An 18,061-nucleotide genomic window follows, 5' to 3' on the forward strand; every position below is an offset into this window, starting at 1 on the left:
AAAAAGAATCATAATTCATTTTTACTTGACCATTTTTGTTTTTATGCCTTTTGTCACTCAATAACCAGTCTCTCATTCAAAAAACAGTCCATCTGATTCTGACTGCTTCTAGCTTCAGCATGAATGGGCGGAGCTAAACTGCTGGAGGCTGAATAGGTGGAAATATGTAAATTAGTTGGTTCTTCAACACGTAAACAATTCAAATAAGGTTGTTCGAGAAGTGAACACTAACAGTGTTTATGTACTACATCAAGCTATTTTAGTGCAAATAAGTGTGAAAAAAGCACATACAGCACTGCTGTCTGAAAAAAAACCTTGTATCTCTAGAGTCTAGATCTAGAGTGATAGATAGAGTGATAGATAGAGTGATAGATAGATAGATAGATAGATTAGATAGATAGAGTGATAGATAGATAGATAGATACTTTATTGATCCAGAAGGAAATTTTGCAATTTTTTCTAAATGTCATTTTTCAGTTTTTGACATAATGTGGTTAGTAATAAGTGGTCAGCATGACATGTGACCAAAAGGACTACAAAATCAACGTTGTTAGACAAAGAAAGTCAAAACAAATGGGGAACAAAGATAGGACGAATATTTGAAATGTGGATTTATATCTGTTGAAGTTGTCGTGTTATCTGTGCAGAAACTCTAGTCAACAACAGCCTGAAACTAACAAAACTGAAATGACGTCTAGACACAAAACGTGGTCATTTCTCACCAAAAAGCAAATGCTTTTTTTCATGGACATAATTGAATTCAAGTTGTGACGAGCTCCTCTGAAAATGTCATATAAGGCAGCATGCAAATATACTGGACTGGTATTTGGATTTCTCCTGGTCTTGTGGACTATCGTGTATGCTGTATAGAGGAGATGTAGCCAGTTAATGGGCAACAGAAGCCCTGGACAAATGGATGACTTGGCCTGTTTTTTTTTCCTTTTCCTTTCAGTAGTTAGCTTTTTTGAGGGGGGTGGTGGGGGGGGGTGTAATAAGCCTGGGAATTTAAGAAGATAATCTAACATAGTGTAGCCACTACCTCCTAATACCTTCTCTTTAAGCGATAGACAGGACTCATTAGATGTTGACAGTGCCCTGAGTAAAAATGTCACAAAATACCTGTTGCTCTTATTTTATTTAAATTTTAAGTGTTGCTTTTCAAGACTGTGTTGTCTCTGCAGGAGGTTCATTCAAAGCCTGCCTGATAAGGGGAAGAAGATTTCTGACTTTGTGGAGAAAGTACGCCAGGCACTTGTAGATTTGGAAGAAGAGGAGAAGAAGCGAGCCAGTTTGTCTGCTATAGGAACAGAATTTCAGGCCAGGTACCAGCAGGCTTTTGCCCAGCGCAGGCGTGTGGACCGTGACGCTTTGGAGAGAAAAACTGTTAATAAGGATGGAGACTCACCAGAGCGTTTAAACTCAAACCCATCAAGCAGGTTGGCTACTAACAGCAGCATGGATGCTCAACAGGATGCTGAGTCCCTCACAGATAAAAGCACTGAGACAATAGAGGCCTCCTCTGGAGACGGCGCAAAAGACACTGACCTTGTGGAGGCGCTTGAACAGGTCACTCTGTCAGAGGGAAAGGCTGGGCCGGTCAAAGCAGTTGCTAAAAACTCTCCTCCTAGAAACCCCTTCTCAGCCACACAGTCTCAGAAGAAGCCACATTATATAGAAGTCATGGAGAGATCGGACAGCAGTTTGCGAAAAAACAGATTTAAGCCCAATCAGTGAGTAAATTCCTCTATATAATACACATGAGCTTTTTTACACTCCGCATGCTGATCCTCTACTGCCAGTGTTCAGGCATTGAATCATTTACACTTGCAGCCCTTTATTGGCCTTTTACCACACACATGAACAGTTGCCTTGAAAAAGTCGTGTTATCTAGGCTTGTCACAGTTATTACATAATCACCTATTCATAATGATTTGAGATGATCTCATTTATTTAAGCTGACCGCAATCATTTCCCCCAGTCGTTAGATTTCACCATCATATTATGCCACAGTGGGCAGAAAGTTGAGTGGGTGTGTTTGGTTGAGATAAATAAATGCAAATAAAAGAGAGGATTCATTGAGACACATCATGGAACTTATGAAAACTGCTTTAACATATTTATAGGGCAACACAAGCAAATTGTGTTTTTTTTTTTTTTTTGTTAGCTATTTATTTATTTATTTATTTATTTATTTCTTATTATTCACTCTCAAGAAAAAGTGCAGTTTTGTCTGACTCTGTACATCACGTGTGTCAGGATCCAGGCATTGTGGGTCAAATAACAGCAGACTTGAGCTGAATTCAAAGCGTAAGATGAGATTAATCACTAATATTTGCAGCATATTGACCTGGAACAGCCCTAGTTTGACATATTTGTTATACATGATGCTGCGTAACTGTAGACATTTGATTGAGTGAACACAGCTAAGAGCAAGATGGCTTGTTTATTCGGCCACTTTAGGCTTGTACTTCAATAGTTGCATGTAATTAATTCCTTAATCGCAATTATTCAAATCACACATAATTTCATGATCATGACAGCCCTGGTGACATCCTAAGCATGAATGGCTGAAAGCTGTTTAATTTCTGAATCATGTTCAAAGTCCAAACTCCAGCATCAGTTTTCTCTTGTGAAAGCTGTAAACTGCACATCACAAGCCTCGTTGCTCAAATCCGACCTCTCTGACATGCTGGTTCACACTTATTTAGTTAAGTGATTCAAATCTGTTGTTAATGTGAACGAACCGGCATCCTGAAATGACCCGCATGCACACATCCTACTCAGCAACGCCACATGACTGAATCACATGCATCATCAGCACAAACTAACGAGCAGAACGAGATCATTAACTCTGATCAGCTCCCAGCTTCATTATTAGAGCCAGACGAAGGAGAAAAGGTGAGGTGGTTGCGCACGTGCACTGGAAGAATAATGCATGGGTTCTAATCTGAGCATCACGTTAAGGTCACATGGCCATGGATCGGACACGTATCCGATCTAGGAACACATATGAGAGAGGCTCAGGTCGGATTTGAAAAGATCAGATTTCCGTGTCGACACATCCCTGAAAACACCAGATCTGAGTCACATTAGGGCAAATCATCTGATTTGTGCCACTTCAGCTTGGTAATGTGAACGTAGCTTAAAAAACAGCACTTATGTGTTCTGCTTTTCTGGGCATGCCGCGTTGCTTTTGCACAGTAGCAGTCATGCAGGTGCACGGGGAAATGAAGGAGGGAGATATTGCACAAAGTATGCATTTCACATACTAGACAAGTACACCAGATAGCAAGTAGCAATAAATGAAGAAATGGCACCAAACAGTGCAGGTGACTAACAATAAAAATGTAGATGTCAGTAATAACATTGTACTGTGAATATAAAGTGTAGCAAGGTGTAGTATTATGTGCAGAATAACATGGTGTAAGAGATATGTGGAGTAATATGTGTGAATGTTTTCACTTTCAGATTTGTTACAGTATGTTTTGTTTGTCTCAGACTGCCAGAGAAGTCGGGCTCTTCCTCGCCTAGTCAGTCTTCTGGCAGCACGACTCCACTCTCTTCTGAGGCTCGGAGATTGAGGGACAGGAAGCACCTGGATGACATCACTGCCGCCAAACTTCCCCCACTGTACCACAACCCAGCCCAGCTTCTCTCTCTGGAGGAGTCAGTCGCCCTCCAGCGAGAGCAGACGAGAAAACAGCAGGTAGGGCAAAGCCATAGATGTAGGGCTCAGCGATTCAGGGATTTAAATAGAGATTTTAATAGATTTAAATATCTAAATGTGGTTTTTCTGACCAATATTGCAAATGATATAAATTGTGATTATTTTCTATTTTTTTTTGCCAAGAAGACCAGCACCTCACTGTTACAGGGTTGAATGCTGTGTGTGGCACGCTGAACTAACATGTACACAGCTTATTTGGTTGTTTCTAATCAGTCTAACTCGTCTCCAGGCAGGTCACAAGCTCCATGTTATTAGATTAGATTTCTCCACTCATTAAGTCTTGTTAAGACAACCATGTTTATAATGCAGACTAAAATTTAAAAAGCAGCTCTTAGGATTTGAAAATTGCGCTCCGTTAAAATGCAGTCTTGCAGCCCTGCAGCCCTTGATGCATTTTACATGTGCATAGACAAGACTGAACCATAAAGATGTTAATAGAAATGTGCACAGCTGTTTCACTGCTCTGTTCTAAGTGCTTTAGTTAAATGTAGGGCATCATATGCCTTCGAAGAGAGGGGAGTGACAGCTATTTGTTATCGCCCACCCCTAATTCTTTGGTGATATGAAGCTGAAGTCAGCAATTCGCCAGCTTATTGTTTGAATTTTCCCATTCCACCTTAGATGGTGCAGCAGCTCTGATGGCTCTGATGCAAAATTGAGTGATAAGGGTAAGAGGTGAAATGGGATTAGGCCTCATGTACATTTACATTTATGGCATTTGGCTGACTCTCTTATCCAGAGCGACTTCCAATTTGATCATTTTACACAGGTAGGCCAGGGTGGTGTTAGGAGTCTTGCCCAAGGACCCTTATTGGTGTAGTGTAGGGTGCTTGCCCTGGTCAAGGATTGAACCCCAGTCTACAGTGTAGAAGGCAAAGGTGTTAACCACTACACTAGCCAACCACCATGTAGGTGATGAATGGTCCTCATCAGCATCCACTATTGTACCAGTTAGTTCCTCATTAGCTTGTTGTTTCAAAGTGGCATCATCAAACATGAAAAACTTGATTTTTCTTGGCTGTTCAGGAATGTTAAGTTTTAACACCAGTGCCATCCATCTAAAATGTAAGCCTACAGCCTTACACTAATTTTAGTGTAACTGTTTTCATTTATCCTTATTTATCCTTGTTGCTTTTTCCTTCTGTATCGCCCTTTATTAACTGTCATCGACACTAAAATATCAAAACTAGATGATACGTCATTCGCTAATTAATATTAGGTTATATAATAACACTATCACTTTAACAAATGTTGGTCTGTTGAATAACCCAGAGCCCATAAACTGTTTATGAAACTGTCAGGTAAATGGAGCTGCATATGAAATTGTGCCTGATCTCCTCAAAATTCATGCAGTTTCTTGTCAAACTAATTTTCAGCATGTATTTACTGTGTAGGGACATTTTATTGTGACAAAGTTTATTAGGTAGAGACTTTAGAGGTATGCTAAAATGTTTACATATATTTTTCCCTCTGTTTTAGGAGTTGCAGGCGAAGTTGGCTGCCCAGAAGCTGGCAGAGGGTCTGACTGTCAGTATGAGCAGCTATAATCCTGAGGGTGGTGCTCTGGCTGCCTACAGAGAAGTGCATGATGATGGAGCCCTCTCAGACGAAGACTGATTCATGGTCTTGGCACTTTCCTGCATGAATAGCTGTGGTTCCAGACTGGTGTTCTGCTCTGGTCACCTCTCTCAGCCTGTAAAGGTGACTGTCAGCTCTGGAACTAACTGGAGAGGAGCTCATTTGGGCCTGAATGCATAGCATGTACTACTTTTAATAGTGTCTTCTGGTCAGGTGTTTCTTAAATTGAATTATAATGAGGTTCATTCTGTCCACCTAATACTTTACATATTCCTTTAAATACTTAACCTAAACTACTAGAAGAGTGAGTGTGTTTACATGCGCTTAATAATCCTGTTATAATCTTATTATTCAAATTGTCATGTAAACAGCACGGTCAGTTCGGATTGGAGTACGGGCCAGAAATCTGATTAAGAAATCCGATAAAGAAGCTGGATTTTAGCTCAGTAATCAGATTTCTCGGCACAGGTAAGCTCTTACTCTGATTTTCTGTGCATGTACTAAACCGACCGCTGTACCATAAATAAGCGACGAGATGGCAGCAAAACTCTTTTGGAGCGAAGCTGAAATCAACTAAATGCTTCATGGAACAAAGGAATTAAATACTCTTCATCTTCTAGATGATGTAAAGTGGGTAAATGTTTAAAAAGAAGAAAAAAAAGATTTTCTGCGGTTATCGGATTAAGTACATGTAAACACACTCGGTAATTCCCAGTCACAGTCCTGCGCTGTGCACTGATTTTGTTTTCCCTGCTCAGACCTCCCAAATTAATCTCACCTGGAGATTATCAATCCCTTCAGGAGCTGCATCAGGTTTTACACATGAATCTACAATCAAAGCACTGTAGACTGGGACTGAGAGCTGTGTCTCCATTTCAGAGATATGAAAACATGCAAAAAAAACCCAAAAAAAACCGAATTTGTATTTTTGTAAAACCTTTTTGAGGATGTAGTCAAAATAAATAATATTGACCTCTTAAGTGATCTGACCTGTCCATTTTGCCAACAGTTTGAAACAACACGACCTTGCTGTAGAAGCACGTAATGTTATGTCACATGAGAGCAACAACAGCTTGAGAGCAGTTCTGTTTTTTTTTCCGGAATTGTTTTGTTAACCCTCCCCTCGTCTGATTAGAGCCGTGAGTCAGCCATCTTTGAAGCGTGTGATGTTATCAGTGCAGAAATCTGTGACATGCCTTCAGTGATTAATATATGCAGTGTGAAATACTGGAGCTTGAAAGAATTGGCCCAATTACTGGATTACATCTGGACCGCATTTAGGTCATGTTACCGCGCAGTGTGGTAATGCATGATGGGATGGCAGCGGCAGCAGACAGACATGACATACGGCAAATGCAATTCCCGCTCTTAACGTGCAGATAAGAAACGCCAGCAGCCGCAGAATCCCCTCCTTTCATTCGCACTAAATCTCTCCAAACTGTCTGTAAATGTCAGAGGAGCATTCCTTTAAAGAGGATTCAGGAATCTTAATCAGGACTCAGGGAAAGGAGTTTGTCTGAAGTTTGTCTGAAGTTTGCTTCTTTAGTTTCGCACTGAAGCTAAGAGGCCAATGTAGCTAACAAATAATGGAAACTTGTAGCCGCCAGGTAGTTTGTGCAGAACTGCATGTTTAAATCACCAAGTTATCTCTATTAGATTGTTTTAAGTGGCTTCTTGCACTGCGAGACGTACTGATATCTACAAACAAGAACAGAAGTAAGACCAAGTTAAGCAGGCCCAGCACAAATAATTTGAAAATGTGAGAATTCATTCATTCCTTTGATATTCGGTTATCTATTTATTATTCAGTAACTTTTTTTCATCCTTTCAATGAGGCCGTTGAAGCTAAAAGAGCATTGATGCCTGAGAAGTAAAGTTTTTTTTATTCAATTAGCAGATGATGAGAAAATGTTCAGTTCAAAAATTTGTCATGAGAGGCTGCTACACCGTTGAGCTACGACAAGTTTCATGAATCATCACAAATATGTAAGCTTAGCGGTACTTACTGCTAGGCCAGAGGTCAGCACTTCAAATGTTAAGAAGGGCCATTTTGTCCTTTCACCAAAATCAAGCCATCAACAAAATGTTATGTTCATTTTACCTTCTTGGCTGTAAATATCAGTCGGTTGGTTAGTGTAGTGGATAACATCTCTGCCCTCTACGCTGGAGACTGGGGTTCAATCCCCGCCTGTGTAGGCCCCCTACACTATATCAATAGGAGTCCCTGGACAAGACTCCTAACACCACCTTCGCCAACCTGTGTAAAAAATGATCAAATTGTAAGTGGCTCAGGATAAGAGTGTCTGCCAAACGCTGTAAATGTAAATATGTTATATTATGTGCTAATGTGCTAGTATAGTGTAACAAATGTACTATAAACAAAAATCCAGTCTTACTTTGCTCTGCTTTAAGCTTTAACTCAGCTATAGGCGTTTTTTCTCGCTTCTCAAGGCAGGAAACTATTTAAAAATTGGAATAGTTTCTTGGAAAATGTCTCTCAATGTTTGATTTTTTTTTTTTTTTTTACAAGGCTGAAGTCAGACTCTCATTTTAAATTTTCTGGTTATAGCTTGAACGGTGCCTGCTGAGAAGCTGGTGAAAGGGAAACTTACTTCAGCTTCATGACTTTTTAGTGTTTGACAGATTAAACGCATTTTTAGTGTTGTTTCAGATTAAACGCATCAGGAAACCAGCTGGAGTGATTATAAATGCAAGTTAGTCCATTCGTCTCCAAATTATCCTTGTTCTTAAATCTTTGTCGTTGCTGCTTTGTTAGCCACTAGCTAGGTGAGACTGTTGTCTGTGTTGCTGTGGTGACCAGCAGTCTGCGTGCCATCCTTCAGGGTTAAAGGGTGAATTAGCTTTTATACATTAACTCCAGCATTTAAGACCATTTATTGTTAAAACTGTGTTGAACGATCAGCAGAGCTTTATTTTACTGCAGATAGGGAAAAGTAAAATAATCCACAAGAGTAAACAAAAATGACTAATATTAAAACCATGATGATGAACACTTGAGGTCTAGATAAGTGACTCATAGCCTCGTACAAGTGACACATAAAAGCTGTATTTGAACAAGTGGGCACATGTGCGGGTCTACACAGCGTGCAAGCAATTCATACAATCCTACTGGATGTATTTTGAACTGCAGTAATAAACACATTTAAAATGATGGTTTATCATGAACATAAGTATTATTTTAAGGTTGATTTTGAGAACAAGTATTTAAGTACTTGTTCAGAAATAGAAATGAGTCTCTGAAGGCTGTAAAATGTTGTTTGGGTCCTAAAATTCAAATTTCAAGATGCTTTGGAGGGCAGTTTTAAAATTTTGGACCTTCTCTCTTTCGTAGGAGCTATGGACTAACCTAGAAACGAATTTAGATAATTTACCCCTGAATGTAGGCAATAAGCTAAGACGTTTAGCGTCTGACGTTTGCCTCTGTAGTGTTGGCTAATATCTGCGCTGATTATCATAGTTTATATGAATCACTTCACATTTGCCTGGAATGGTGGTTAAATAATCTCAAATAGACTTGCTTATGCATTTTTTTTTACACTGTATCATAAACTATTATCTATAAACAGACAAATGTACATGCTATTGCAGTAGCCATTTTGAACACAACATTTTGTGTGTTCTTTTGTCCATGTTTACAGATAAAGGTGTCAGTATTGAAGCAAGTATGGAAGTCCGGAGAGGCCATGAGGTAGTTTTAATTTTCTGGATTGCTGTCCTTAGATAGACAGCTAGGATAGGCTCCAGCACTCTCCCGCGGACCCTGAGGGAGAAGTGGCTTAGAAGGTGTGTGTGTGTGTGTGTGTCTTTAGATAACGAGTTAATTGTCTTGTGATATCAAGATAACAAAGTTGTTAACTTGAGATCACAAGATAATTAACAATCCAAGACATCGTAGCAACAGCTCATGGCCCCTCCGGACTTCCGTAAAGCAAATATATTCGCCATTACTTAGATTTTTTGGTGCTGTTTGAAACAAATATATGATAGACTCTTAAAATGATGATTCTTCAAGGGTTCTTTAGTAAAAACAGTGGTTCTGTATAGAACCATGAACAATTAAAAAATCATTTGCATGCTTAAAGGGTTCTTTGCATGGTGGAATGGTTCTTCAGATTGTTGGAGAATGTGTTGTATATGGTTCTATGTATATAACCAAAAAGGCTTCTGCTACACAATAGAAGAACCCTTTTTGGTGCTATTTTGACCACTTTCAAAAAGATTCTATATAGATCCATATAAGACAACACATTCTTCATCAATCTGAAGATCCGTTTCACCATGCAAAGAACCATTTAAGCTTGAACTGGTTCTATATCTAAACAGAACCATTGCCTTTACTAAATAACCCTTGAAGAACCATCTTTTGCAAGTACATTCGGAGTAAGGGGGAATGTGTAAACTGAAATTTTCGCTGAAGTATTCCTTAAGTGACTCTATTGGGGGCTGGGAGAGGAGTGTGATTGAAGGGGAAAGTAAGTGGCAGCTCCAGTCTGGGCTGATGCTCTGCGATAACCTCTGCTGATTGCTGCCCGTGTCGTGTAACACAGACATCTGCACGTTTGTGTTTCTAACGTTTTGTGTGACGAGCTCCAGAGCTCTAATACGTCTCATAATAAATATGTCAGACTTGTCCAGAAAGGATCTTCTCTTCCCTGTTGTTAATTAAAGCCCACCTTGCTCAGAGAAGCACGGAGGCTGTTACCAATTACCCGTCCGGATTGGTCGTTTCTCATCGTCACTCATGTGCGCCGATACGACTGGCTTGGAACTGAGCGTTCCAATTCCAAAGCCAGACCCTTTAACTTGTTCGTTTTTTTTGGCAGTTGTTTGTGCTCGCAGCCAACTCCACACCCATTGCCTCAGATTAATAAACTGCTCGTGGAGTCTGTTAGTGATTTTCTCCACACAGCACGTCCGAAATCACGTCTCCTCTGGGGCTGTGAATAACCTCTGGGAAGTGAATGGGAGTAAAACAATAGTATATAATTTCTTGGAATGTCTTTTTAAAGACTTGCCAGGATGGCATTATGCGGAGCGTGCATGATGTATACATTGGCATTCATCTCCTTTTAAACTACCAGGGGAACAACTGCGTTCTTTCCTTTGCGAGCTTTCAGAGTCTGAGGTCATTTTGCTTTCGTCCACACTGTTTTACTTTTTTGTCCGTCTTGGTTTTCAAAGCATCTGAGAGGAAGGTGAAATAATGCAGCGCTGGGAAGTTTCAGCAGCTTCCTGCAGATTGAGTTTCGCTCTGTCTCTCCTCGACCCAATTAAAACCATCTTTGTCTCTTCGCTTGGACACAATTGAATTACATCCTCCAGGTTTCCCTGCCTTCTTTTATTGGTGTTTTGATTTATGTCTCCTTCGTGAAGTATACGTGTCAGTGTCTGTTTCCTTGCAGAATGTGGGAGTCTCTCTCTTTTCTGCCTCACTGGGGATCTGCTTTCATGGTAAATCTCAGCTGCCCTCAGAGCAGGCCGAGTTTCACTTCAGAAAGGAGATGTTATAGAAGCTGAAGTGCCAAGATTCTTTCTGCAAAACCTGCTCTTGTACACGAAGGGCAATAAACAGTTCGGAACTGGACACACTGGCATTCGCAGATAAAAGGGATACTTCAGTATTTTTCAGCCTTGGGATGCAAGTCGTTCAGAGTGGTTTGATGTGAAATGCTTTATCACAGAGGAGCTTAATGGCTCCAGTGTCGTTACAGTGGTGGTGATAGGAACCAGGGGTCTCAAATATAGCCTTTTTATTTACTATCCAAACTAACCAGTGAACCTGGACGTCTTCTGAATCTTCATATGCAGCGTAGATAATTGTGATAAAGTATTACATTTGAAAATATGTTTTCTTTAGGTAGGTATGTTTTGCCTTACAGTGCAGCTCAACCCCTATTGTCATATACAACATCTTTATTATGCCATTTCATCTTAACTGTGTTCAGCACTATTATTAACTTGTCATGTATATTTAATTTTATGTACATTAGTAACCTAATCAGTGTAGATTTTAATATTATTAACTCTGCACAAAAAGTGTTTTTTCCCAATATTTCAAGTGGTTTATGACCATCAGTATAAATATACACACCGATCAGGCATAACATGATGACCTCCACCTTGTTTCTACACTCATTGTCCATTTTATCAGCTCCACTTACTGTATAGCTGCACTTTGTAGTTCTACAGTTACAGACTGTAGTCCATCTGTTTCTCTGATTCTCTGTTACCCTGTTCTTCAGTGGTCAGGACCCCCATGCACCCTCACAGAGCAGGTACTATTTGGGTGGTGGCTCATTCTCAGCACTGCAGTAACACTGATGTGATGGTGGTGTGTTGGTATGTGTTGCGCTGGTCTGAGTGGATCAGACACAGCAGTGCTGCTGGAGTTTTTAAATACCTCAGTGTCACTGCTGCACTGAGAATAGTCCGCCAACCAAAAACATCAAGCGTCCTGTGACCACTGATGAAGGACTTGGAGGATGACCAACACAAACTGTGCAGCAGCAGATGAGCTGTCGTCTCCGACTTTACATCTACAAGGTGGACCGACAAGGTAGGAGTGTCTAATAGAGTGGACAGTGAGTGGACAGTGTTTGAAATCTCCAGCAGCACTGCTGTGTCTGGTCTGCCCATACCAGCACAGTACAGATTACAACCCCACCACCACATCAGTGTTAATGTAGTCCTGACCGCTGAAGAACAGGGTTAAAGGGGGTAACAAAGTAGCAGAGAAACAGATGGACTACAGTCTGTAACTGTAGAACTACAAAGTGGAGCTGATGAAATGGACAGTGAGCGTAGCAACAAGGCGGTGGTCATAATGTTATACCTGATCGGTGTATACATATACGTCAACACCAAACGTTTGAAAAATGATGCATGTTTCTTTCTTGCTCTATAATTAACGTCTGTTAGAGGTTTTGTCAGATGCAGATAAGCAGACGTGATTATTAACTGCGTGTGATGTAATGCTTGAATTAGTTTTAAGTCTGGTGAGGAGAGACTGTGTCAGAGTTTGGAGTGAGATGCTCTGTGATTGGTCATCAGATGGCCTTATGTGCGACGGTTGCGTTTGTGATTTTGGAAAGGGAGGATATTGTGATTTGAGGCTGCTGTGAAGAGGAACAATGTTTGTCATTCCTGATGTCTTCCAGAACACACACATGACTAGCGTGGCTGTGCAGCTTCCCCATCTGCTTCCTCATCAAGTCCATGTGAACATTCAAGGGTGATGAAATCTATTTACTTTCAAATGAATGCATGGCAGAGAGGAAATCGTTTGCAATTCCCAGCGCATTCTGATCGGAAAACTGCAGGATTTGTGTTATCTAATTATAGACCAGAGCTGTCACTACTGATTATATTAATAACTGAGTAATCTACTGATGATTTGAATGATTAACTGAGTAAGCCGAGTTCAAAGAAATGGCAAATAGTAAAAATGGACTTAATTGAACAATAACAAACCGTGCAAAGACTGAAAGACTCCACGATACTTCACAAGGATCCCTTTAGGAGCACGTCATTAAAAATTGGGACTCTGTGGCTAAGAATACACATAAAAGGTTCAGTTTATCGGGCTGTGATTGTTGCAGTAAGAGGAAGCAGTAGGAGAATAAATTATGCATATAATACAGTGACAAACCATGAATTTTAGCACTAGGCCTGCAGGCCATAAATGTCAAAACATGGACAAAAACACTTGCCAATTTCTGCTACTGCTCCTATGGGACGCTACTTGTGACTTAGCCCTTAGCCAACGGCCATTTGAAGCCCTTTGAAGCTTGTAAAGGACATTCTGTGTTTTATCAGATGCTTTTGTCAGACATCAACATCATATTGCTGTCTGACCAAAACCTCATATCTCCAAAAGGTCATTTTATAGCAGAAGAGAAAAAAAAAACCTTGAATGGAAGTTATGAACAAGATTTTATGCCATTTTGGACCATTTCTGTGTGTCTGTCTGTCAGTGTGAAGAGCAGCTGGTATTCTCTGATTAAGTCCAAAATAAATTAATGAGAACACCAAAATGAAGATACAAGGTTTGTTCGGACAGCAATGATGTATTTACAATGACTCTTTCAAAAAAGAGTCCTGGCATAGAGCTGCTGCAGTTTTCCATTACTGACTGAAACATATCGATCAGGCTGCTGCTCATATTCACAGTGAGTAACATATGTGGGACTTCCGGGAGGCATAAAGTGACCTTTATTTTTTTTCTCTCACAAAACCGATCCTACCCTTTATAAATCAAAATGTGATTTGTTGATTCCTCTGTAACTTCCTAATAATGTTAATTTGATGTATTAGGCCTTAAATCTAGCTCCTGAAGGCCTAACCAATGGGAGAGGTAGCTTTGATCTACCCCTCATTTCCTTGTTTCCTTACTGCAGTGTCATCATTGAAACTGCCAACAAATCACTAATCAATTCAAATTATTTATATATATATATATATATATATATATATATATAATTTTTTTTTCTTCAATATGCAGACTCTTTATTTTTTTCACACAAAAAAAGATAACCAGGGGCACAGAATTTAGATATCTGAACGATTGCTTTATACGACTGATCACCAGATGGCAGCAGTACCTCTATTTTCGAGAGAGAGTGAGAGTGTGAGAGTGAGTTCAGTGTGTAATGAGGAATAGCTGTTTCCATGTCTGAGGAAAGTCTTTCAGATAAAAGTGTTTAGTAGCTGTGTCAACATCACTGTTGGATGGACTTTACTGTACTTTCTTTATCTAAATATACAATGGCCACTTTAAAGGAATAGTCCAGTGATTTCACAGTGGTCTCTACCTGCTGTGTCTATATTGAGCCATCAGGTTCCGCTGATGGATGTTTTAGTATGCCTCCATAAACTTCAAAAAGAAATGAAAAATCTGTTGATGCTTATTCATCCTAGAATCCAATGGACAGATGCAGAATTCAACTGTCCAGTTCCTTCTGTTTTAGGTCAATAATTTTTTTTTTCTAATAAATTGTTGCCTGTGGACATTGCATATAAAGCAGGTAGAGATTAAAATGGGATTCCATTGATTTTTCAAAATTCCTGTATAATCCAGTGGTTAAGATGTAAACAAAGTCATTAAGAGTGGTTTGATGTGAAATTACATAGTAGAGAAGCTTACTGATTCAGATTTCATTACAATGGCGGTGACAGGAACCAAGGGTCACCATGACTACAGCACAGATATAGTCAATCAATGATGCTACATATTTTGCCTCACAACACCCTGTATGCATCCCTTCATGGTGAATGGATCAAAACACATTTTAAGCCAAAACTCTGTAATAAAATAATGTCTCAGGAATCACGTGCTGTAATCATAACCATATCATGTAATAACTTTCTGTGAGGGAGCTTTTAGATAAACTCCTCAGACATCTGGCTCCTATCAACACCATTGTGAACCATGCTGATTGTAAGTTTCTCTAGAATTGAGCGTTTCACATCAAACCACTCTGACTGACTTTGCTAACATCTGTTATTTTTTAAAAATCTAAACCTTTACAGCCATCTCTGTATATACAGACACAGTCACACATTTTTCTGTGAGTACACAAAAATGTGTGACAATTATTGTCCAAGCTAATCGGTCATACGTCATATAGGCAGCAGATGGAGACTGGATTGAAAAAATGCTAGAGTATTCTTTTAAGTAGGGTTTATTTGGTGTGGTCACTTTCTTGCATAGTTTTCCGCATTTATCCTTTTTATATGACAGAATGAATAGTTGGAGAGAAGCACCTGCAGACTGCATCAGATAAACTCAGCCTCTCCAGACAAGATCTACAGCTTTCCCTAATCCTGGGATATCCTCCGTTTTCAAACCACAGTCCACATCTGGGCCTCAGCAAACAACTGCTATGAGAAACTTGTATTACAATTACGAGACGGCTGTTCTGTCCCCTCACACTAAAGAAAACAGGGAGAGAGAGGGAGAGGGAGAGGAAGAGGGAGGGGTGGGGTAGAGAGAAAGAAAGCAGAAATTGGGCAGAAATTTGTGGAGTCTGACGGTGGCCAAGAAGCTGCCATCTTTCTAACCGCTCAGCGTCTTGGCTGGCACAGCCTTAGGCGGTTAACGCTGAGGCCTGTCAAAAACTCATCACTGTGAGGAAGCCATCTCGGCGGGAATGTGCCAGGGTGCCAGGGCGCAGTGGGGGAGAGAAAGCGGAGCCGCTTGCCCAGCAGCACGGCCATAACAAGCAGGAAAATTCCCATTCTTGTATCCAGATTAATGCAACAACAACAATGCATTTCTGTCCAATCCCCCACCTCCTTCTATCACTTGAGTCCTTTTTTCTTGGAGAAAAGCAGTTAAAGCGATAGTTCACTAAAAACATCTGACGTACCAGACTTTCCCCTCTGCCTCAGAGACAAGCCTGGTGTCTGAAGGCTGATTATTTGCTCTTGCACTGGAGCTACAAGGCTAATGTATCTAACAAGTAATCTAGCATCATTCAAAATTATTACATTTACCCAGGACTGGAGTGTGACCTGTTTCCAGACTGGGAGTTACAGCTCACCCTAAACTCTAACTGAATTTCTCCTGCTTCACATACATGCACAGTATTGCCTTCATGTAAAAATAGCCTTTTCTGACATGTGACATCATTTTCATTTCCATTTCTTACTATTATTTATTATTTATAAGTTTCACTGAGAAAACTGTGGTGGTGATAAAATTCAAACTGCCAAAAGCTTTTCTCTTAAATATGATTTAAGAATGACAGTCAACTTACGTAACCAGGTAAGTTAAGGTCGGCATTTCTTACTGCTTACCTGCTCAGATATGTCCTCATCCTCCTCAAGTGCTTTTAGTTTGTCATCTTCTCGGTAACTCTTTGTTTGCTGCTGCCCATCTTCTCTTCACTTTAAATATTGTAGCAGTTACACACTATTGCCGTACAGGCACCTGAATGTACCTGCTACATCATTTAAGGAGGAACATGAGCTAACTTCAGCTTCATCCCACCTACTCTATCTCTATCAATTTAGCTGCAATCAGCTAACTGGGGCTGTACCACCTGAGGTAGGGGTTCTGGTTTGGCCCCTACCTTACTACAGGCATACAACCCCATTTCCAATGGAAAGTTGGAAATTAAGTTGGAACACTGTGAAAAATGTAAATAAAAACAAAATGCAATGAAGTGCAAGCAGTTTAACCCCTGTATTTAATTGAAAATAGTACAAAGATATTATATCAAATGTTGAAACTTATAAATTTGATTGTTTTTTGGAAAATATATGCTCATTTTTAAAAATTTAATGTCAATAACACATTCCGAAAAAGGCTGGTAAAGTTGAATAATGCTGTGGTTAATTGGCAACAGGTCAGCAAAATAGCACTTTTGCTTTTCATCATCTATATAATAACACTAGAAGATTCAGAGACTTTATTTACTGGCCATGATCTTTGCTCACTGCCCCCTAGTGTGTGTGTTCACTAGTGTGCATGCATGTGGGTGTTTCATTGCATAGATGGGTTAAATGCAGAGGTCTAATTCCACAGTTGGCAAATGGTTCTAAATTCTAAAAGAAAATTAAAAATAAATTAAAAATAGACATGATTCTCTAGTGGAAATCACTGCCTGGGCTCAGAAACACACACTTCTAAAAACACCACTCTCTGTGTTCATCACTGAATCCACAAATACAAGTTAAAACTCTAAAATACAAAGAAAAAAACATATATAAACAGATCCAGAAACACTGCTGCTTTCTCTGGGCCCAAGTTCTCTTAAAATGTAGGGGAAGTGGAAAGGGTCCAACAAAAATTCTTTTTGGAAATCATGGACGCTATCCTCCAGGCTGAAGACCATTCAGCTTGTTATCAGTGCACAGTTCAAAAGCCAGTTTTTATGATGGTTTAGGGGGTATAAGTGCACATTGTATGGGTGAAGTGCACATCTGTGAAGGCACCATTATTGCTGAACGATATATACATGTTTTGGCAACATACGCTGCCATCCAGATGACGTCTTTTTCAGGGAAGGCCTTGATTATTTCATGATAACATTTGACATATTATGAAGTGAAAAATACACCAAAGGAGATCCAGAACTGTTGAGCAGCTGAACTCCTGTATCAAACAAGAACGAGAAAACATTTCACTTTCAAAACTACATCAAATGGTCCCCTCAGTTCCCAAATGCTTACAGAGTGTTTTTAAAAGAAGTGATGAAACATAGTGGTAAACCTAACCCTGTCCCAACTTTTTTTGGAAATGAGCTTGTAATTAAAAATATGTTAACACATCCTCTGCTGATAATATAAATATAGCATTTTTAATACACTGGAAAAACTCGTACATACATGGACAAAATGTGCCATAACTTTTGCACATTTCAATATTTTATGTTTTGTTTTCCCCAATGTGCTAAACACAGGAAATAAACTTTAACTGTGCATTAAAATGTGCAAAAATGTCTTTTCTGCAGAGGATGCATTAAATCAACTCCAGTGAAGCGAGCATGTCTTGGCTAATCGAATACATTTGGCTAAGGGGTAAATCATGTTAATTAGAAATTTGACCAAACTATCGCTTTAAGTTCACCCCAGTAGGTGGGTTAGACCATAGTTCATACAATAGAAAGAGAAGATCCATGCATAATTTTAGAAAAGCCCTCCGCCTCACGCCCAAGAGGGACCCGCTCCGGTTTCCAAGGCTCCGATTGGCACTTCCAGGCAATGGGCTGCTCAGCCTGCTGCGTGTGTACA

At 39.8% G+C, this 18,061-nt stretch overlaps 1 protein-coding gene across 1 annotated transcript in view; it reads left to right on the forward strand.

The window, feature by feature from the left end:
* LOC108435653 (myocardial zonula adherens protein-like) overlaps positions 1–5,954 on the forward strand; it is a 54,583-nt gene extending 48,629 nt beyond the window's left edge. Inside the window, exons 14-15 of the mRNA XM_017711646.2 lie at positions 3,499–3,706; positions 5,207–5,954. Of these exons, the coding sequence (XP_017567135.1) occupies positions 3,499–3,706; positions 5,207–5,344 (346 nt within the window). The 3' untranslated portion in view covers positions 5,345–5,954. The remainder of the gene's footprint in view (positions 1–3,498; positions 3,707–5,206) is intronic.
* The last annotated feature ends 12,107 nt before the right edge of the window (positions 5,955–18,061 follow it).

Source organism: Pygocentrus nattereri, chromosome 25 (genome assembly GCF_015220715.1).
Source record: "Pygocentrus nattereri isolate fPygNat1 chromosome 25, fPygNat1.pri, whole genome shotgun sequence".
Classification (NCBI taxonomy): Eukaryota; Metazoa; Chordata; class Actinopteri; order Characiformes; family Serrasalmidae; genus Pygocentrus; species Pygocentrus nattereri.